Source organism: Populus nigra, chromosome 13 (genome assembly GCF_951802175.1).
Source record: "Populus nigra chromosome 13, ddPopNigr1.1, whole genome shotgun sequence".
NCBI lineage: Eukaryota > Viridiplantae > Streptophyta > Magnoliopsida > Malpighiales > Salicaceae > Populus > Populus nigra.
The window spans coordinates 5,316,786-5,340,045 of NC_084864.1; the positions used below are offsets into that span (position 1 = coordinate 5,316,786).

The window sequence follows — 23,260 nt, forward strand, 5'->3', positions numbered from 1 at the left end:
CCACATGGCTAAACAGATTCCAACCAGGAAGATATTGGGCAGCAGCCTGCGCATCTATTGTTTCCAACCTTGCTGCAAAAAGGACTGCAATGATAGTTATTACTCGGTGTGGATGCGGTCTAGAGGCCGAGGATTGAGTAGATTAATTTGGATCAATTTATAAAAATTATTTAAAATTTTAATATTTTATATAAAAAATATTAAAAAATAATTTATATAAATACAAGTTATATATATATATATAAATAAAAATTAAGAAACATTTCATATGGATGTAGACTATATATATAATTATCTCACATTAAAAAATTATAAAATAATTAATGTAGATGTAAGTTATAAAAAAAATATGCGGTAAAGTGTTAATAAATTAATTGTATATTTTTTTAGTTTCTTAAAAAATATGTATGTAAGAAAAAAATAAAGTCACACTTAGACCGAGTTACTGGATTTCAAGTTGACCTGATAAATTATTTGGATTTGACATGATCAATTACAAGTCTTTTTTTATATACATGTGGTTTGCCTATTTAAAATTCGATTAAGTAAGGTCATGGAATCCAAGTCAACCTATCAAAATGATTGGAATTATCCATTCTACAGGATTTCAAATTATGAGTGATTGCTTTGGTTTGACATGGTCAATTGCATGGTCAATTGCATGCTCGGATATTTATATACATATGATTTACCTATTTAAAATCCGAGTCAACCTAAGGGTAAGATTGAATTTCATAACAATGACTGAAATGATGATCCATTCTACATGTTATCAGTCTTTTCTAAAATGCGACTCCAAGCACCAGAAAATGCACATTCTGTATACATGCAAGTTATTAGCCGTAGAAGAAGCACTGTAGGACCTCCAAACTAAAAATTAATGGGCATGTGCTGCACTGTCATAGCTTATTAGGCAGAATTATCCACTTGTTCCAAACTTCAAGCTCCGAATGCATCTATATGGACCATGGCGAGCCTAAGTCTCTTTCACAAAAATACTAAATTTGCCAAAAGTCAAACCTGCTTGGATGGGGCCAGAAGGGTAAAATAGTAGGAGATCATCCTCACAGTACCAATTTACCCTTGCTCTAAACATTGAATGCCCAATATGCACTTAACGGCCACTTCACATTTGAAAACTCCTAGCCTGCCTAGAAGCATCTCACCCCCCTTGCACGGATTGGTTCGCACCTCACAGGCAATAATGGAGGATAAAAAACTATATAAAAAGGGAACCGAAGAAAATAAATATTATAAACAATGTGAAAGTAAATGGCTAACAATAAATAAGAGGAGAAGAAGATGAAGGCATTAATGGAGAAGACAAGACCAATAAATTCTGGTCTGAAACTTAAATTAATGGCTTGCGTTTATCGCTGCAATTGTCTGTTTGGTCCTCCCCCAAGACTGACTTCATTGCCACCCCCATCTGCCCCCCCCCCCCCCCCTCTCTCATCTCCTGCAACCCACTCTCCCAGATCACATTTAATGCTCTCTCTCTCTCTCTCTCTCTGCAGTAAATGTAATGTGGATTGGACTTTATAGAATTATCTAATCCAGAGGAGTATTAGTACAAAATTTAACCCCTAAGACAAAACCATGGTTTGTTTTTGAAAGGCCAAAAAAGGACTAATCTTGTTTTAACAACCAACCAATCAAGTCATGAACGCAAGAAATGCTTGGTTATGGGTTTAAACACGATTTCTCTCATCTTCACTTTTTACAACTACTTAATTGTAGCTTGTTTTTGAACTCAGTAGAACTCAGTTGAGTTTGATTTGACTCCGTCTTTTTGAACATTGATACCTCAGCTGCTCCCGTAGTAGCAGGACGAGGAGGAGCATTTGTAGCTGATGGTGATTGTGGGGGTCTGATTGGTGATGGTGGTGCTGCACAAACTGGAATCACTGATCTTATTTGAACAGCTGGAGCAATCCTGTGACGGTTAAACCCTCCAGTGAACATGGGCCTAGGAATATGGGTATTTGAGGGTGTATGGATGGAATTTGATGCCATTGGAGATGGATTTGTAGACCCAAAAATTCTGCTGCTAATGTGGGTTGACTCATGCTGGCTAGTGTTATCGAGCAAGGAAGTGACTGGCTTCCCGGTGTTGGAGAAAGGAAATGGCCTGTATATAGAACTTGAAAGACTACCTGGATTTGAATTGCTTGCGCCCTCCTTTTCAATGGGTTTCTTGATGACATCTGATTTAGTGCCTAACCATTCTTCTTCATCTCTTAAGTGCTCTTCAAGTGCAACTGGAATCTCAGGTGCTTGAACTTGTGATTTTCCTTTAACTTGTAGCGGAATAGGCCTATTTAATATAAAGTGAGATGGATTGTCTATATGTGAGGTTGGTGGTAGAATCTTTGAAGTTGTTCTAGGTGGGGGTGGGGGAAGGAGAGACATAAAGGAGGAGTTTTGCTTTTGTGTTGAACCATCCGAGGCAGAATCCAATATCAGATCCAGGAGCCTCCAATATGGATACTGTAGAGAGTTATTTGAGGTGGAGGAAGATGATGCACAGATAATGTCTCTGTGCCCCCTAACCATCCTTCTTCTTGCTTGGTTATGATCCCTGTTTCTTGCATGTTTAGCTTCATCTTTGGATCTGAAATTTGACAGTACCCTTGCCACAACTGCTTGATCTTGTTCTTCACGGGTGTCTGTTTCTCTGCTACTCAAAGAATCCAAGTTTGGCACTGCACAAAATATATACATTGATTATGCAAATAATATAATTAACTACGAGAATAAACAAGAAATGAGGAATGAGATTTTTACTTCTTTTCAAAGCAGACCAGGCTGCAATAGCTGCATTCTTCTCAGCTTGTTTCTTTGTCTTTGCAGGCTCACCTTTGAAATTCATACCAGCAAGCTCCACGGTACAAGTGAAAACTGGGACATGACCAGGACCTGATCTCACAGTGGTATATGCAGGGAGGTTAAGCCCAGCTCTATGGGCAGTTTCTTGAAGCAGGTTCTTGTAAATTCCAGTCTCATCCTTCATTTGATTCCCAGAGAGAAACAATTAAGACTAGATCTAGAGGAATCAAATTGAAAATAAAATGGGTATATATATATCCATCCTCTAATCACCTTAAGCAATCAAGAAAACTAACTAAAACAAACCATCTAGAAAGATTATGGCAAAGTAAACTCACAAGAACTCTTGCTGTTAGAGACCTTGCAGGACCCCTTGAAGACAAAACATTAAGGGCAACTTCAGCAGCCGCATGCTCTGCCTGTCTTAATGTAGTGCAGTAACTGGGACTTTCAAAGATCTCACCATTAAAGTTCACAGAAGCTTTGAATCTTGGCGCATGATCAGGTCCTTCTCTAATGCAAGCATACGCAGGAAGGTTGAAACAACTTCTTTGTGCAAGTTCTTGCAGTTGGTTCTTGAACATATCTACGCAAAAAGAGAAGCAAACAGTACACCTTAATCAAACCCACTTCCATATGTATCTCCATCATTCCAGTCAAAACAAAAGCAAGCTAGTGACAAAAAGAACAATATAGAGACAACATGGGGAAAAACCCATAATCTAAAGAGCCAAAAACACACACAACTAAGACAAGATTAACAAACTCACCTACTGAGGCCTGATTTCTCACTTCTACATTGGTATGCTCAAGACAAAAACGTTAGCTGTTGCAATTGCTACTGATGTCTCATGTGAAGAAGAAATGATATAGAGTGCGGCAGTGAAAAATGTCAAAATAAAGCTTTTAAGCTTACAGCTTTTGGTTTTGTTTTTAATTGCCTCTCTTTTTTTCCTTCCACACACAGGGAAATAGGATCCCATGGATGTTTTTAACTCGCAAATAGAGGCACAATAAACTTTCAACTATGAGGTGCAGAAAAATACAAATTCAAGAAAACTCATTAAGAGGGGTAATTCTGACATTTAACATTTAGGTGTAGTGATGGTTAGGTCAAATTACAAAACACCCTACAAACTGTGTTGACTAAACATGGGACTTCTAGTCTTTCCCCTACATGTCTTTCGGATGTCACTATTCTACTATTTCTATGCACCGTTTGGCATTATATTTGTAACTGCGTTTAATTAAAATTTGAATTTTTGTTTTTGCTAAAATTGAGTGCGGTTTGTACTTTTTGGATCATTTTTATGTGCTGATGTCAAAAATAATTTTTAAAAAATAAAAAAACATCATTAGCATGCATTTCGGCACGAAAAACTATTTGAAAAGCACCCACAACCACACTGCCAAACATGCTATTAGTTCTTATCTACTGGACATTCATCACATGAGATGGAAAATTCAAAAAGAATGGCTTCATATCAAAATTCAAAACTCCCAGGGTTCTTTCTTTCTTTTACCCGATGTACTCCACTTTTTCTTGATACAAAGAAACACAACATCCTCGTATCAGCAATTGTTAATTGCCGTACAATAAAAGGTAAGAGCTAAAATTGTTTGTGAGTAGAATGATTGATAGAAAATTCATCACCAACCAAGAACAAGTATAATAAGACAATGATCAATCAAGAGAAAACAATCAACTATAGAAAGGGTGAGTAGTACGATCGATCAAAAATTCATCATCAACCAAAAACAATCAACTATAGAAAGGGTGTTCATGTAATCGACTAGGATAAAGTGATTGAACACAGAGAAAATTTCTTATAATCGACCAGAGCATACAAGCTTATGCAGAACATGATTCCTTAACATGTGTAACTAGTTAGGATTACATAACAAGTTAGGATTCATGCATTTTTCAGAAAAGAATCTATGTTTTAGTTAGAGTATAGTTTAAATTATGATTCAACATATAAACTTGAGGGTTTCATTTAGTGTAGACTTTGATGGAAAAGAGCTTGAGGTTGCCATTTTAGTGGTCTTTGAAAAGAATGAGAGTGTTTAGGGTTCTTGATTTTTACGTATGCAAAGAATTCTTAAGAGTTTTGAAAGAGCAATTGAGAATTTTTCATGCGGGAGATGTAGAATCAAGTGTAATTTATAGAGCTCTAAGTATCATGTCTAAAAATCTAAACACATCTGAAAGAATTAAAATGTCAAACACATTTAAGAACATATTTAATAGTTTTGGGTGAATAACATGACTATTCATGTCATATTTGTTCTATTCAATCAATTGATTTTAGTATAAATATGATGAAGAAAATATTTTTTTTCTTTTGAGAAATATAAAAATATATGAGGTATTGGTTATACAAAAAAATAAATATTTGCGCGTCAATCATATAAGAACATTAATTATTCACTATCTATATAGAAAAATAAACTGAAATCGATCATGAATAATATGATTGACTAAGTTTATGATCGATCAAAGTTAAGAAAGAGAGAACAACAATGGACTAAGAGAAAATGATTAACCACATAAAGGAGTTCATGTAATCGATCAAGATAAAACATTATCACCACCACCAACATGTGGTTATTCCTCCTCATCATACTCTTTCTCAGCATGACCTTCCACTTGGTCTCTAGTGACCCAAGCACCGTCCTTATTTAATACAAATCTCATCTTAGTAAGGGTTTTATGGGTTATCTTCATATGCTTAGAATATAATGTATTATCCGTACTTGTTAGCATAATATTGAAATGCTAAAAAATGATGAATAAACATTGACCATAAGGTAATGACTTCTTTTTTTTATCATGTGCCATAATCATATTCTTTATATGTAGAAAGGTTTATAAGCTTTCTTCTAATCATGCAATCAATCAAGCGCATATCTATTAAAGTAACCTCATCATAATGTCCATTTTTGGGCAGGATATCATGTGTTATAATCCTATGTAGCAATCTAGACCTAAGCATTAAGTATTGACTTTTAATTTTAACAGCCAGTTCAAAATCATGTCTACAGGTGTGCATTATGATGAAATCATCATACACAAATCCCTCAATAGTAGGGATAATCTTCATCTAAAAAACATTAAGGCCATTATTGTTAATACCAAAATTTTTGGCTAATATAGCACAACTATACTCTATACTCTATTTTGGAGACTACTAGTAACTCTAAGCTCTATGGTTATTGTCACGGGGTAATTTTTTGCTACGTAAATAAACTCGTGCGACAGCCTAATGCCTCACTAGACTCAGCCTTCCTCCGCCAATCCCACTCTTGTTTGCCTAGTAACTAAGCAAGCGGAATACACAAGTTGAATAAGATAATCAAAGTGCATACCAAGCTTTACATGAACTCTTTCCCAACCTTTATTGATCTAATACATAAAAGAAACTATACATAAATTCATATGTGTGCTATGCATAAAGATTGCATGCTACACCAAGCTATCTCTAACTAGTGCTTTACATGTTCTTGCATGCCCCTACATGCTGAACATTCCCCACACATGCTGTTACATGCCCATATATGCTGCCCCCTCAACCAAGAGCTACAACAAGTATTTATAGACAAGCATTTACAAGGCACACCCCTCATTCCTACTTTTAAGGAAGTAGTAGGACACTATCTCACCCATGAACATAGTGGCCCCATTATCTACCAAGTAATGGGAAGTTTTCCCCCATGATCTTAGTGGGTTGAGAGCAACCCCTGGTCAGCCCCCATGTTCAGCCCTCATGATCCCATGATCTTGGATATCCATAACTGCCACTACCCACGTTCTGCATACCCACTTGGCAACCCCATCTGCCAGCTTTTGCTACGTCATCTGTTGAGTCACTCACATGTCTTGGACAATCTTTTGTCCAAGTTTCAGATCGTGCCAAGTCGAACCAACAACTTGCACAAGCCGTTGCGCGTTGCCAAATTCGTATTTGCGTGCAGCCTACCAATGTTTGCGCTGCTGAATTCGGCGACAGCCCCAGTTCTCGTCAGACTATCCCTCCTGACGAGTTTTGCTGCCTGGCTTGGATATTCAATCATCCAACCCATGTTCATCAACAATCTGCGCTGTCGATTTTCCTTTGACGAACCTACAACTACATAAATCTATGTTGCTGATTTATGCCCCTGTTGGCATGGCTGCCAGCACCCCTAGGCACTGTTTTGGACAGCCTGCCGAAGTGTGCACCTCGTGTATATTTGACACTGTTACAGTTATCCTCATATTAGCAAAGAAAACATCCTAATATGAGTAGGGTATGTGGGTTTTTTCATATTATAAATCATACTTCAACCCATTTCATCAAACAATGATTCTATCCTAAACATATTTAAATCACTCATATACTATTTTCAATAGCAATAGCTCTATTTGAGAAAGTATTCATATACCTTTCTACATTGTCACTTGTAAGAGAATGAGGATTATTGGCTTCTTTTCTCTTTGATTCAACATCTCTGGAACGCTTCTGAGGTGTCATACCCTTTGAAACTTGAAGAAATTAACTTGAAAAGGTTGGGTTTTGTTGAAATTTAAGAGATTTTTAAAGAAGGTTTCGGGTTAAGGTTTTCAAAATTGATTTGGGGATTTTATGAGATGTTGAAAAGAGATAGTAATATTTATATTGTCGAGTAACCAATTGACCAATTGCTCTGATTTAGTTCAACCAATCAACCAGTTTAAACTCAACTTTGAAATTTCCTAATTTTCTCTTTTGATCCTTTGTATGCATCAAATGCATGCAGATTTCCATCCTTACTTTTCTCATCTTCTATGTAAGGGATCGACACATTTCTCACCATAGACAAAGCCTCCTCAGCTTTTACAATCACCATATTCCTATTGATGATAAACTTGACCTGCTGATGTAAGGAAGATGTGACAGCCTGAGCTGCATGAATCTAAGGCATTCTTGACAACATGTTATATAAAGGATGGATATCCATCAATTGCAAGATCATCTAGAATGGTTAAGGGCCAATGATTAATTCAACATCAATATTCCTAATAATTGGCCTTAACGACCCATTGTATGTTCTGGCAGTCATGGTACTCGACTTCATATGAAAGGCATAAACAGGCATCCTATTAAGCACATGCCTTGGAAATATATTTAAAACAAAATTATTGTCTATGAGCACCTTAGAAATCATACAATCTTTGAATTTTGCCGTGATATATAGCTGTTTATTATGACTAGTCCCTTCAGGATCAAGCTCATCGTAGGTAAAGTACAGGTAGTTAGTCGCTTCAATCCTTCCCACCAAATGTTCTATGGAATCCTGTGTGATATATTGAGGAACATACACATCATTAAGAACCTTCTGAAGAGCGTTTATATGCAATTCTGAACTCAACACTAATGACAACAAATAAATCCTAACGAATGTATTTTTCAATTTATCTACCACACTTTATTCACTATGCTTCATCAACTAAGTTGAAGGATTTTTCTCTTGAAAGCAACATATTCATCAATATTATGATAGACGATACCAGCATGGTATTCATATTTTTTTATCGGGTTTGTACCAATGAGGGAACGGTGGTTGTAAAGGTGTTAAAGGAACAAGCGCAACCTAGCCAATACTGAGAAGCCTTTGGTACATTTCACCGAGAAGTATGGGTAGTGGTGGAAGTTGTTCTTGGTTTCCTGGGAAGTTTCTTCGTGGGTGAGAGGCATTGTTGGTCTAGTTATTTATAGGGTTGGTATAAGTGTTTGTTTGGTTTCCAGGAAAAAACAAGGTAAACTTTATATTAGATATGGCAAGGGTAGGCGCAAATATTTTGAGGGCATAGTTGTCTTGGTAACTTTTCTTCTTCCCTTTACCCCTCCTCTTTCAACATTGTGAATTTCAGCTTTCTTTCTTCGTCCAGCAAAACCTTTTTTCTCATTGGGGTATGCAATCCTACCTATCCGGATGATCTGCTCGATCCTTCAGCTATTACAACTAGGTCAGAGAAATTTTACACGGATCTTCCAACCAAGTATTCAAAATACAGGGCTTTAAAAGTGCTCAAGAATAAACCAATCATCTCTTTTTCCAACAATGAACGATTATCATGTGTAGCTAATTTGCGTCACCTTTGAGCGTATTTCCTTATGGACTCTTTGTTGCCTTTCTCCATAGCTTGTAAGCTTGATCTATCTAGGGCCACATCCATATTGAACTTATACTGCTTAATAAAGACATCAACCAAGTTCTTCCATCATTTTACATTGGTATTGTCTAATCGCATATATCAAGTGAGAGCAGCATCACTCGAACTGTTTTAAAAGAAGTGTATCAACAACTTCTCATCATGAACTACCTCAGCCATTTTATTACAATATGTTCTAAGATGGGTTATTGGGCATTAAGTTCCAGTGTACATGACAAATTCTGGCACTCTAAACTTCTTTGGAATGACCATGTTGGGCACTAAACACATCTCAGCGGCCTTTATAGGATCATACAAGTTATTCCATTTAATTGCCCTCATTCTTTCTTTTATGGTAGCCAATTTTTTCAGACCATCCTCCTCCAGTACCTTATGCTTTTCAAATTCCTCCATTGTTAGGTCAACAATATGGGGCATCCTTATTGGTTATGTTGGTTGAGCAAATGAGAAATGTGCAGCATATTGAGATTCAAGCGACATCCTATTTGCCCCCATAATTGGTGGATTGAAAGGAATAATAGGCATCGATGGAGGCTGAGCTGTAAATATTGGCTGGGAGATGTTCCTTCTCCAGATCTAGACCTCATAGCTTATTTGAGTAAACTAGTAAACATTGCTACATCCTCCTTTAGACTTTCCTAACTTTTTTTGGTGTTGGGTGTCTAACTAGGTTCTTTCTTCATTTTTCCTTTGTTTTTTTCGCAGTTAAGTATTATAGATGTGTTTCAATGGAGGACCTATATTTCACACATATAAAATATGACAATTTATGAGCACGTGCACAAGATGCATGAGTATCGATGAATAAGAAAAGTATATTGGATATAGATTTGCTCTTCTAGTGTGACATATGGTCTAACGACTCTTTGGATACGCGGTTGAGCTAGAATTTGATATCGCTGTTATAATGTCGAGAGTAGATTTGCCTTGCCTTTTATCATCTGGGCTTTTAGCCATACATACATAATTTTTTTTAATAAAATAGGGATCTTAGCTTTTTTATTAATCATCAAGAGTTTTTTATTACAATGGAAACTGCTCTACTCTACTACACAAGGAGTAAATACATTGTCTTTATTAACTATAGCTTTTAAACCAAGGGTTTTGCATGTCTTTTATATATATATATATATATATATATATATAAGAAAAATATTTTGTTTTGTATTTAGTTTTTGAAGATTTTTTTTTTCAATTTTGTACATATAAGCTTTATTTTATATATAAAAAAAGTTATTTTGAAATAATATTTCTAATATGTCCAACCTTGCATAATATTTTTTTTCTTTTTTTTTATTCACTCAGTTTCATATGTGTTTTTATTTTTATTATCTTTTATTGATTTTAATAAACAAATTCAATAGATACAAACAAGTAAAATTTTCATTTTATAAGATCAAATATCTTAATTTACATCCATTTTTTAATTTATCCAGTTTCTCTTGTAGTTATTGTTAATTATTTTTTTATTTACATAAATGATTATTGATTTATTTGATGAGATGTTTGGACAAACTTTTCGATTTACATTTTAATTTTTATGTGTAAAAATACATATCAAAATAGCGATATATTCAAGTTTTTTCTTTAAAAAGAACTTACAATCCAAAATACAATTCAAATAGCTAATTTTATTTCCATTGAAGGACAAACTCGAGATGACAACCTTCTTTTTATATTTTTGGATTTGACCACTCGTATATGTATCCTATGAACATTACACAAGTAATTGATTGTTAGAAAATAGTAGAGCTTTTATTAGTTTACTAGTTCTACGCCGCTCGTGTAAAAATACATATCAAAATAGCAATAAATTCAAAAGGAAGTGTTAACGTAAATAATAAATTAAGAAGCTACCGATCCTAGTAAATGCAAAAACAAATATTAAAAAAAAAATGAATAGTGAACTGGATAGGATGAGTGGATAACCAACAATTATCTTGTGATATTTCAACATTTAATTATATTTTAAGTACTAATTACCTAATTTATCTTTGGTTTTTGATACATGACTTACCAAATCATTCAATACCTCATTTTCATCATCCTCCAGTTTGTTATTATAATTACAGTTATTTTTTAAAATATTTTTTGTTTAAAAATATAATAAAATAATTTATCTTTATTTTTAAAATTTATTTTTAATATCAACAAATTTAAAAATATTTAAAAAATTAATATAAAATACAGAAAAAATTTCAAATTTTTTTAAAAACACTAAACAAAAAAAATAAATAGACTTACTTGGTGTTATGCCTGACCCAGTTATTAATTGCCTTGATACACCATACGGCAGGGCGACCCCGATGGCAACCAAATTAGGAATCGAGCTGGTGGCGGTCAAAATCATTGTCTCCGAAATTGAGAGGAAGAATTATTGGAAGGCAATAACTGATTCCTCAAATAAAAAGAAATTGGACTCTTATCTAATTCCAGAAATACAAGAATCAAAACTGAAACTCACTCACTCATACTAACAACACACCATTCCATTCCACACCCTAAAAGCACAATGGTCAAACCAACAAAGAGTTTTTCAAGCACTCCCTCTGAAGTTCCCCCATGTTTGAAGTTGAATAACTAACCATTTAGTCAGCACTCACCCCCAGCACTCGACAAATCAGATCCTCTTCCATTTCCTAGGTTTGGTGCTGATCAAATCCACATCTATGATTGTTGGTTCTCAGTTGTCAAGCTGCCACTGCTGCTCCCACCACCCATACGGTTGGATTCCCCGACTCTAGCTGCCAAGGCAAGAACTTCAGGTGACATCTCCCAGCTTCCACTCTTTCTTCCCCAACTTGATCGCCTAGGATGTATTCCACCACGGTCTCCAACTTCATCTACTGTGGTCCTGATATCCAGGGATAATTCATCTAGTTCACCATCTTTTATGTTCAGCCGATCGTTGTCAGCAAGTTGTCCTTCGCCATCAGTCATAGCATTCATGTCTCCCCATACTGTTTTCCTACCCATTTCCATGTCACCTACAGCTTTACCCATATTTGGACTCATGAAACCCCTACCAAGAGTTCGAGCTGGTAGTGCAGGTTCCCCGGGCACCTTTGCCCTGAAATTGTTCTTGGATGGGGGGATACTGGAGCAAAATATTTCCTTCAAGTTCTCTACCACTCCTTTATAAAAGGGATTTGCGTGCCTATCATAGCGATATCTGAAATTCTCATAAGTAGTCTGCACAAGCAAGGCGGACCATTAGTAAAAAGTGTATTGTTAATAACAGAGACTTTGATTCAGAGTGAATGAATGGAATTCTTCATAAAAGAGGAAGATTACTCTCATACCTGATTTGTGCAGATGAGATACAAATGGAAGGCAGTAAGGCCACCGACAAACCACATTGATATGAAAGTATAAACTATTAAAACAATCGAGGCAGGGGTTTTGATCATTGCTTTCCAAATTAATGAGTTCTCTGATCCCATGATCTTCCTAATGTAGACCCAGCAGAATGAAAAAACATATATACAGAGAAGGGTCGTTGAGAAGACAAACATGAAGAAGAATCGATAATTTCTCTGCACCCAGAAGCATATCAATCAATTTAAGGAGCAGTGACACTCAAAAAGACAACCAAGGCACCAAAAAAATCCAACTACTTTCCAGGCCAGCAACTTGAGAGTATTAATTCTAGAAACTTGATATCAGAATTTGCTAATTTATATGCATGACCTATTTATATTCAATACATTGACATTTCATTAAGTTTTCAAATTATCAATAAAAAAACAGGGACCATATGTGTTCAGACGCATCAAATTTTGAGATAGCATCAGCAAGACAGGGCTGAATTTTCATGGTCAAAGAAAGCAGAACCCAACTTCAAGCTTGGGTCCATTTAATTATCACCCTTCAGCAGAAGAGAATCAAGAGATCCACAGCAATATGACTACTTATCCTAACCAATTGATGTCATAGAACCAGATATAATTTTTCTTTTATTTTGAGTTGAAAATCATTTCACAGCTACAGTATCACAACTATAAAAAAGAGGATCACTTACCAAGCCAATACACTGCCCAACCCAAGGGCAGTGATGGTCAAATCTTTCTACACAGTTATTGCATATTGAACAATGCGAGCAGCGAGGTGGTCTGTAAAGCATGCAAGTATCACAATACTTGACTTTCACAGTCATTCCGTTGAATTCCACCTCCTTAATGCGTGGCAGGCGTAATTGTGGAGTTTGACCAGACCCAACATCTGCACTCCCATAAAAGCCATCCGGTTCTGGTGGATATGCATTGCGTGGAATTATGCCAGGATCCCTTCCAGATGTTAGCAGGAGAAGAACTAAATCCTGTGATGTCAGAGACATTTATGAGCTTCATGTTCAGTCTTACAGAACCAATTTCATTATCAGGCCCATGAAAGACATAGCATAGACAACATTTCACACATATTTTGAGCTTTCACTTCAGGAACAAGATATCCCTTTGCAACGCCGTTCACCATCCTCAAAATTAGTGCAAAAAGTGCCTCACGTGCATGACAAGAACCACACAAGTGTATGCAGGTCAAAACAGTGTGAAGCTAGGTTTGACATAATTTGGTTGTAGCAGATTCAGAAAGGCAAAATGACAATAAAAAGAAACATAAAAACTGCACATCCCAAAAAAGTAAGAGCATGGTATAATCCAAGAATGGCATTTACATGATATTTTGCTAGGCCGCATATGTTTACAAATCAAATCACATGCAACCCAAGCTTACATGGTAACCCTAACACCAGCCTAACTGTATGATGTATTAAAGGTAAAAAATGTAACCGGGCTTTGGTATGGACAGAACAAGGCATAAAATTTATGAATTATGTATAATCTGAACACCCTGAAAATAAATTATGATGATATGTTGGCAGTTATGCATATATCCTTTTTTAATTCGCTAATAAATCTAAGTTGGCAGTTATGCATATATCCTTTTTTAATTCGCTAATAAATCTAATTGGGTTTGGTTGGTTATTAGCAGCAACATGGATAGTTATTCATTGTTTGTTCCCTACAAATTTTCTACTACTAACAGCAACCCAATTCTCTCTAGTTACAATATATTTAATTTGGGACTTCCTAAATTACTTTTAAAATATAACCATGAAATTAAACTGACCCATCAAGCTCTAAAAAAATATCACACTGAAATTATATCTGAAAGTTATTTTCCAATTTATCATTTTGAATTTCTTTTCATTATGCTTCCTGTGCTTTAAAAGAAAGTCCTCTTGGTGAAACTTCTAAGACTTGAACCATATATGGTGCCACAATCTTCTTACAAAAAATACATTTGCTTATTAGCTGTCATGAAAACCTCATCTTATGTGAAACAATATCCCATTCCTATTCAGTTTCAAAACTTCTTTTCCAGATTCTATAATGCTAAACATTTTGCTAATGTATTCACGTTGTTCAAAAGATAAAAATTAAAAAAAAATAATTCATACTTAGTTATGCAAGGTCACATAACAAACTCGACCAAAGTATTAATGATTTCTTATTTATTTGTTGTCTAAAGTTTGTTGTTACTGTAAATGTTGCAGTGAATGGTTATTGATTAAAGTTGTTTTTATAAGATTATTTAGAGATGGATAAAGGAAGGTGGAAAAATAAGAAGAAAAATGAAGGAAGAAAGAAAGGTTGTGAGATGAAGTGACAGCAAATATTAATTCATTCCATCCTTTCACTTGCTTACATCACATGTATATATAAGAAAAGAGTATAAAATTACTTTACTAACCTTGACTCCACTCTATAAATAATAATTGCTCCTAACACTCCCCCTCAAGATGAGGCATAGATATCTCTCATGCACATCTTCCTAATAAAGCCTTTAGTAAACACATTAGGTAATTGTTCTTTAATTTTTACATAGATATCTCTCATGCACATCTTCCTAATAAGGCCTTAGTAAACACATTAGGTAATTGTTCTTTAGTTTTTACAAAAAGAATACAAATAGTCTCTCATTCAACTTTTCTTAATAAAGTGTTTATCAACCTCAATATGCTTCATCCAATCATGTTGAACTGGATTATGGACAATGTTGATAGTTGCTTTGTCGTCACAGAACAACGACATAAGACCACCAACAGTTATTCTCAGCTTAGCTTATGCATTAGGATTTTTGCCACAAAAGTTCACACACTTCATATGTCATTGCTCGATACTTTGCTTCTACACTATATCGAGGCACTACAGGTTATGTTTTACTCCTCCATGACACCAGATTACCACCAATTTCAGATGTGGATTTTCTATCATCCAACGATCCTACCCAATCAACATCGATTAAGGCTTTTACCTTTAACTGCCCATTATTGGGGAACAACAACCCTTTGCCAGGAGCAGACTTTAGATATCTAAGGATGCGAGAAACAACATCAAGGTGGGATGTGTGAGGATCATGCATAAACTGATTGATAATATTAACTGAATAAGCTATATGAAGTAGGGTATGTGATAAATAGATCAACCTACCAGCTAACCTTTGGTATGTCCCTTTTTACCTTCACAATTGGCTGGGTTTGTTTTAGCTAGTATATCAAGAATATATTTTCTTTGAAAAATAAAGATGCCTTTACTTAACCTTACAACTTCAATTCCTAGAAAGTAACGCAACCTCCTAAGGTCTTTGATTTTGAATTCTTTAGTAAGATACTCCTTAATCATATAAACCTCCTCGTGATCATTTCCTGTCACCACAATATCATCAACATATACAATGAGAATTGTAGTCTTGCCTTAGTGATGTTTGATGAAACATGGTGTTGTCTCCATTGCTTTGTTTGTACCCAAATCAAACAAATGCCTTGTTGAATCTATCAAACCCTACACGAGGAGATTTCCTAAGGCCATATAAAGCTTTTCTCAACTTGCACACCTTGCCCTTTGTCTTCTCACAAGAGAAACTTGGAGGAATTTCCAAATACACTTCTTCCTCTAAGTTTCCATCTAGAAAAGCATTCTTAACATCTAGTTGTTGCAAGTCCCATCCTAGATTTGTTGTAATAGATGACAACACCTTGATTGAGTTCATTGTTGCAATAAGAGCAAACGTTTCCTGCTAGTCAATTCCATAAGTTTGGGTATATCTCTTAGCAACTAGCCTTGTACCTATCAATACTTCTATTTGGCTTCTGTTTAATAAAGAAAACCCATTCACAACCTACCATTCTCTTTATTGTAGGAAAAGTTGTGAGCTCCCATGTATTATTTTTCAACAAAGCTCTTATTTCCTCTGCCATGGGTTCTTTCCACCTGGTATTTTTAACAACTTTCATAAAATCCTTAGGAATAGACACATAAGACAAGGAGGATACAAAAGCTCTTTATGAAGGTGACAAGTGATCATATGACACAAAATTAGATAAAGGATATTCGATATAACTTCGAACTCCTTTTCTAAAAGAGTTAAAGGAAGATCATCAATAGAAGGAATAACATTGTCAGTGGAAGAGTTAGGAATTTAATAGTCATGTGTATGTTGTCAGGTTGAATTCAAAGATGGTTCTTGGCTAGATATTGTTGATTCATTGACTTCTTTCATTTTTTTTCTTGCGAGTGTAAGCCTACCAAACCTTCTCCTTTCGTCCCTTTCTAGTTTCCCCATCATCTTCCTGAACTATTTTTTTCTCTCCTTCTAGTTCCTCATCACTCCTACATTCCTTGACTTTTGCTGGATTTTCATTTCCTTTCTCTCTCTCCCCTTGATTTGCTCCCTCCAATTCTAGCCCAAGATTAAACAAGGCAAGAGATACCAAGAACATATCCTCACTCTCATTGACCTCCCTATTAAGATGCGAGATGACAAAATATAACTCATTTTCACAAAAAGTGACACAATGCCAACAAACATTTTTCTACATGGAGGATGATAACATTTATACCCTTTTTAGTAACAAAGTACCCAATGACAACATATTTCAATGCTCGCGGATCCAACTTACCAACAGCTTGTCAATGATCCCAAACAAAGCAAACACACCCTGAGGTTTTTTGCAGGAAAATGTAGGAACTCTATTGGAGTTATAAACTCAAGAACTCTCAATGGCATCCTATTAATGATATGTGATATTGTAAGAATATTATCTCCCCTGTAGGTTTGGAGCAAATTCCTTGTAAACATGAGAGATTTGGCAACTTCTAATAAGTGTTTGTTCTTTCGCTCAGCTACATCATTCTAATTTGGAGTATTTACACAACTAGTCTGATGCAAAATCTCATGTTCCAACATAACCTCCATCCATGTACTTTGTACCATCATCACTCCTTAAGATTTGAACTTTAGCATTAAATTGTGTAAAAATCATGTTATGAAACCTCTTAAAGCAAGAAAACACTTCACTTTTATTATTATGCATCAAATAAACTCAAGTAGTACGACTATAACAATCAATAAAAGTAACAAACCACCTACATCCAAATAAGGAAACAACTAGACTAAGACCCTAAACATCCGAGTGGATCACCATAAAAGGTTTACTACTTCTATTATTAGTTGAGGAATAAGTAGCATGTATATGCTTAGCAAATTCACAAGCATCACAAGATAAAGTTGTTGTAGTACATTGCTTAGATAGTGCTGGAAAAAGCTTTCTTTGAGCTACAAAAGATGGATGCCCCAATTAATTATTATGTCACGAAAGTAATTCTTGATTGACATCTTTAAAAATGGTCATCAGCCCGTGTTTGAACTCACTTGTGTTTTCTAGACCAACAAAACCAGCTTCTAACAAATATAAGCCATCATTCACTCTACCATAGCCAACCATATTCTTCGTCTTCAGGTCCTTGAACACATAATGAGTGGGAATAGAATGAGACTTTACCCTTTAATATTTAGTTATTTTAATAATAGATAGAAGATTAGAAAAGAACTTGGGAACATGAAGCACAGAGGTTAAAGATAAAGTAGAAATACATTGGATTGAACCTTTACCAGAAATGGGAGAAATAGGGGCTTAGGAACCATCAGCTATAAGAACTTTATCTTTACATGAGAAAGGATTGTAAAATGAAAAAAAAAATTGAAGACCAAGTCATGTGATCATTGGCTCCTGAATCTATAACCCAAGGATCAAAATCAGAAATAGTTGAGGAATTAAAAGCTATCATTGCCATGCTTGCATGTGCAAAGTTGGATGAAGAGGGAGAAACAAGTTTGTTAGTTAGATGTCCAAGTGTTTGAACCTCTTCCTTGGACAGAGTTGGGGTGTTTGATTGACAATCAAGAACTGGACTTTCAGTTATCTCTGACACAAGTGCTTGTGATCTAGGATGACCAATTCTTTTCCCACCTCGTTCCCTTAAAAGAAATCCATGTAACTGTCGATATGTCTCGCTGGTATTTTGGTTCGTCTACAATAATCACACATCAGTTGTTATTTTGTCTGCTAACCTTGGTTCACTAAGATGTGTAAATCCTTCTCTAAAGTTTTTCTGATTGGAGAGACCTATCATGGCTGACCTCTGATTGGATGTGACATGGCATTTCTACTTTCCTTTTACTAAACATGAGAACAAGTCTACCTCAAGGAAAGGAAGGGAAAGGCTCTTTCCCAAAACATGAACTCTAATTTGGTCATATTCAATGTTTAACCTGCCTAGGGAGTCATAAACACATTCCTTATCAATTAGTTTTTGAAACTTTAACAATTAGCCTAGAAAACCTGGTAGAAGTTTAACTCCTGCCACAAATTACTCAATTCAGCAAAGTATCGGGCTATAGACATATCACCTTGCTTGGTTTCATGAACCCTTTTTTCGTAGCTTGTAAACATGTGTATCATTGCCTAATGGTGATCACATCTGTCTGGCAACATTCTAGATTTTTAAAGCAGAATCCAATATGAGATAACCACTAGCAATCAAAGATTGCACAAAGTTGATGAGCCAAGACATGACTAGAGAGTTTTTTTACTCCTATTGATCAAATATTGAGCTGCCAGCTATTGATCTCTCCTTTTCTCCTGTGATGTATCCATATAGTCCACGTGCCTCACTAAACAACAGACAAGATCGGGACCAAGCTAGATAATTATTTCCATCTAGTTTGATAAGGCTGATTTGGATGGTAGGATTCTCACTCACAACTCCAACCCGACCCCCACTACTCTCACCAATGGGGAGACTAGTTTTATCAGTTGAACTCTTCTCTGTTATATTCAAAACACTACAAAGGACTATATATTTGATCACCACAAGAACCTAACTAGTCACCGACTAATAACCACCCTCCTAACTTGATTATAAATAATCATTCTCACTTATTCCAACAAGCAAACCTCTAGTTCACAATATTCAAGGATTTACAGAGTTGAAACCTAACATTTTTCCTACAAAATTAACAGCTCAAACAACAACAATTGTTAGTGAGACGCTAGGGCTTTTGTTCATGGAGTCAAGGCATTTCTGAAAATACAATCTAAACACTATAGTGATGTTGTGCTAACATCAACATGTTGTCATTGTTGATGTCAGCAAAAATAGTTGACTCCCCCAAAACAATGTTGATGTTTGTTGTGCTCATACCAAGCTGTTTTTCTAAGATTATTTAGAGATGGATGAAGGTGGAAAAATAAGAGGAAAAAGAATGAAGAAAGAAAAAGGAAAGGTTATGAGATGAAGTGACAACAAATATTAGTTCATTCCATCCTTTCACTAGCTTACATCACAAGTATATATAAGAACATAGTATAAAAATATTTATTACCCTTGACTCCACACTATAAATAACAATTGCTCCTAACAACAATTAACAATAATCATACTAGTAGATTGAGAGTATAAAAAAAATGTGTTTAATAATTTCTTGCCTTTTTTATTATTTTTTTAAGATTTGCATGCAAAAACATACTATATCATGTGTCACATACTAGCAAAAAAAAACACTTATAATGATCAATTGCAATTTTTTGCCTATAATATTTAGCTACATAGAATACATGTGTGACAGAATACATGATATATGTGCATGTATATTTCATCAAAGTGCAACATCCAGCTTTTTGGAAATTGGAGAATTGACAATACCTATAATGTTATGCAAAGGATGTGCTTGCAATAAGTACGGTCATCATTCATATCAATAAGAAGAGTCAATGAGGTAAAAGCAAGGCCAACATGGTAAGAAGGGGCAGCAAACTAGGGTAGAGACAAGTTGGGGCTATGAACTGGCTATTCAATGAGATTGTATTGAAGGCTTTGAGCAAGGTAAATGAAAGCACATCAACCCGCTATCTCTGCCACAACTGATGAAAGGTGATAGGTAATGGCATAATGCCATGCTAAATCACAAAAAAATACTTATCCCTCTTGAAAATTCATTCTTCTAAACAACTAAAAAAATAAAAATAAAAAGTACCTCCACAATGCACACCATGAAGGACTATATTATGAAGAAGATATTCATCCATTAACCTGCTCTACAGGTTACAATAATCAGTTTCCAAAAATAACACCTCTTATCCCCAGTCCACATGACTAAGCAGTTTTTCCTACCCATCCATTAAGGACTATATTTTGTAGAAGATGTTCATCCATTAACCTGCTCTACAGATTACAATAATCAGTTCCCAAAAATCAAACCTCTTATCCCCAGTCCACATGACTAAGCATTTTTTTCCTATCCCATTCAGTCTCCAGACAGCCTACTGTATATTTAGCTTATGCTCTAAATTTCTGCATGACCAAATCTAAAGACCTTCCCTTTGAACCCCTTTTCTCCTGCCACACTCCTTAGAAGGATGAACAAGACTGGTTATAGTTGTGCTTGAATCCCGGGTGGAGACTCTCCAATAATCCATGGCAGTGCACCAATATAACAATTATCCTATCTGGGCTCTCTGATATCTCAGCATAAGATCAGAGAAGACCTGAATGGATACTATTGCTATACTTCAAATTCATAAATTGTTTTACATGCCAAGAAAAAGAGATTTTTTCAAGCAAACTATGCAAAATCAAAAGATTTCAAGGAAATTCTCTGCTCTTCAATCCTGGTAGAAAAACCCTGGCTGACTCAGTTTTTGTTCAATGCTGAGTTAATAGAGGTTGCCAGCCAGATGTCAGATACTATAATCCGTACCAGTATGGAGAGAAAGAGAGAGAGGGATTGGAATGTGTGTGTGTGTGTGTGTGTGTGTAAAAGAGAGAGGGGGAAGGAGCTCACATAAATAGTGAACACAACAGCAATGACCATTATTGATATTCCCCAATCATCTGAAAAATCATCCATCAGCTTTCTGGCAACAAAGATACAGAACACTGCAACTGGAACAACTATCAGGAGTGTAGTCAATGCAAGCGATCTCACATCTGGTCCAAAAATAAACCTCCCTTGAAGAAAAAATATCTGCAGAAGAGTGTAAATCCAGTAAGTTCCTGGGAAAAACATTGCAAATTTTGCACATACTTAGAACAAGAATGCAGTTGTGGGCAATTAGCACCTAGTCCTAGGATCAACTGACATCTGACCACTAGCACTTCGGAAGCTGAATACTACATTTAAAGTCCATCAATCTCATTTTCACATGGTTTACCACAATCAACCACAATTCAAGCAAAATAAGTTCCACTAACATAATATCAGTATCACTAATGCGAAACAGGGTTAAGAAGCTCTCACATATTGTAAAAACTCTACCAGTCCTAGTTCAGGAATTAGACCTCTTGGTCAAACAATCAATTATATATGTGATTTTCCTATTACATCTTTCTCTACAGAATTCTGCTGTCAATGACAAATTTCTACAAATTCAAAAAGAAGCAGCATAGTTATATAGTGTGCAATGAAAGAAATACTCAATATGGCATCTGTTGAATGCAGAAGAATAAGTTCATGCATTGCCCAACACAATCATTTCAATTTGAGATATAACATAAATATTAAACAAACACAAAAAATAACTGTACTTCCACTAGGCGGTCACAAGACCCTTGACTCACAAAATAGGCAAATCACCCCATTCAAACAATCTTGAAACTTAAGCTGCAAACGTCAAAATCAAAACATATCTCAGTTCTTTCCATCAACCTCTTCCAACTTCTTGTTAGTTGCTTTAAATCTTATTGACATGATCCTGACAGACAATCTCTTTCCATTTAATTAAACGCCAATAACTACACAACTAGTTTTAATCTTGCCAAAAATAGCTGATGTTCGATACACTCAATATTTTACTAAGAGGGCTCATCAAATTTGGGGTTTTTTTTTTTGTGTTACTGTCACCATTAATCATGTAACACTATTACTACTTGTTAAAATTTTTTACTTCAACAGATACAGTAAAAGTAGCTTTAAGTTTGCTTCTTCTTTCTTTCTTTTTTCTTTTTTTGCTGATTCAGATTCCCATTGAAAAGAAACAGATACAGTGTAAATTTTTGTTGACAATATTGGTATCAATCAATCAATAAAAGCTTTCAAAAATGCACAGAAGAGAAAAGAAAGAAAGAAAGAAAAGATAAATCAGTTACTTACGTTACTGCCTTTCCAAGTTTGATAAACCCGTAAATCACTGGATCCAGTATCCGATGATCCCTTTGGTGGTGGCACCACATACATTTCTCAATCGAATCTCTCCCTCTATTAAACCCTCAATTCAAGCCACTCATAAACCCTTCCAAAAAAAATCAAAAATTTGACGAACAGTCTCTCTCTTTATCAGGGTTTCATGATAGTAGTGGAGGCGGAGGCGGAGGCGGAGGCGGTGATGCCGGGGTTTTCCTGGTGTTTTTGGAGTGACAGGGAGGAGAAGAGGGAGAGATTTGATTATGGCGTGGTGTTTCTTTGTGTGGATGTGGCTTTACAGGAATTGAGAAGGGGTGATGTGGCGTGTTTGGATTGGATGGAAGTGAGTGATGTGGAGCGGGGCTGGTCGGTTTTTTAGCTAACAGGGATGTGGTTTTCACTCTGATTTCTTTTGATTTTATTTTGCATATAATTATTGTCATTATTATATGTGTGACCATCACCTTACTTTGACCCGGAAGACAGCAGTAGTCTATGAAAATGATTTATTATTATTATTATGTTTTAGCAATGTTTATTTATTATTATTATTACTATAATTATTCTTAGTATGTTTTAGCAATGTTTATTTATTTATTTATTTATTTATTATTATTATTATTATTATTATTATTCCCAGTTTGGTTTGGAAATTCAACTTCTACCTCTCTAACACTCGGCTATGCTCTCATCATTTGTCAACTTTCAATTTAC

The 23,260-nt window shown here is 35.4% G+C and overlaps 2 protein-coding genes across 2 annotated transcripts; both read right to left on the bottom strand.

Annotated features, from left to right (window-relative positions):
• Positions 1 to 1,517: 1,517 nt before the first annotated feature.
• LOC133670867 (double-stranded RNA-binding protein 3-like) lies at positions 1,518 to 3,815 on the bottom strand. Its single transcript, XM_062091457.1, has 4 exons — positions 3,600 to 3,815; positions 3,168 to 3,415; positions 2,788 to 3,007; positions 1,518 to 2,705 (listed from the first exon to the last, which is right to left on the bottom strand). Exons 2-4 carry the CDS (start codon positions 3,411 to 3,413, stop codon positions 1,714 to 1,716), a joined length of 1,458 nt encoding a protein of 485 aa, XP_061947441.1. The 5' UTR covers positions 3,414 to 3,415; positions 3,600 to 3,815; the 3' UTR covers positions 1,518 to 1,713.
• Positions 3,816 to 11,399: 7,584 nt separating this feature from the next.
• Positions 11,400 to 22,835, bottom strand: LOC133671244 (probable protein S-acyltransferase 7). The gene is made up of 5 exons (XM_062091947.1): positions 22,517 to 22,835; positions 21,209 to 21,391; positions 13,047 to 13,343; positions 12,328 to 12,561; positions 11,400 to 12,217 (listed from the first exon to the last, which is right to left on the bottom strand). The coding sequence occupies exons 1-5, from the start codon at positions 22,598 to 22,600 to the stop codon at positions 11,693 to 11,695; spliced, it is 1,323 nt and encodes a 440-aa protein (XP_061947931.1). The 5' UTR covers positions 22,601 to 22,835; the 3' UTR covers positions 11,400 to 11,692.
• Positions 22,836 to 23,260: the final 425 nt, after the last annotated feature.

What these genes read in the sequence shown, in the direction of transcription:
- LOC133671244 (XM_062091947.1), bottom strand. Translation starts at nt 22,600, where the DNA reads ATGTATGTGGTGCCACCACCAAAGGGATCATCGGATACTGGATCCAGT. An exon ending in CTGTTGTGTTCACTATTTAT is followed by an intron (nt 13,344 to 21,208) that starts GTGAGCTCCTTC and finishes CTGACATCACAG; the next exon opens with GATTTAGTTCTTCTCCTGCT. An exon ending in ATCTCATCTGCACAAATCAG is followed by an intron (nt 12,218 to 12,327) that starts GTATGAGAGTAA and finishes TTGCTTGTGCAG; the next exon opens with ACTACTTATGAGAATTTCAG.
- LOC133670867 (XM_062091457.1), bottom strand. Translation starts at nt 3,413, where the DNA reads ATGTTCAAGAACCAACTGCAAGAACTTGCACAAAGAAGTTGTTTCAAC. An exon ending in CTCTAACAGCAAGAGTTCTT is followed by an intron (nt 3,008 to 3,167) that starts GTGAGTTTACTT and finishes AATCAAATGAAG; the next exon opens with GATGAGACTGGAATTTACAA. An exon ending in CTGGTCTGCTTTGAAAAGAA is followed by an intron (nt 2,706 to 2,787) that starts GTAAAAATCTCA and finishes TATTTTGTGCAG; the next exon opens with TGCCAAACTTGGATTCTTTG.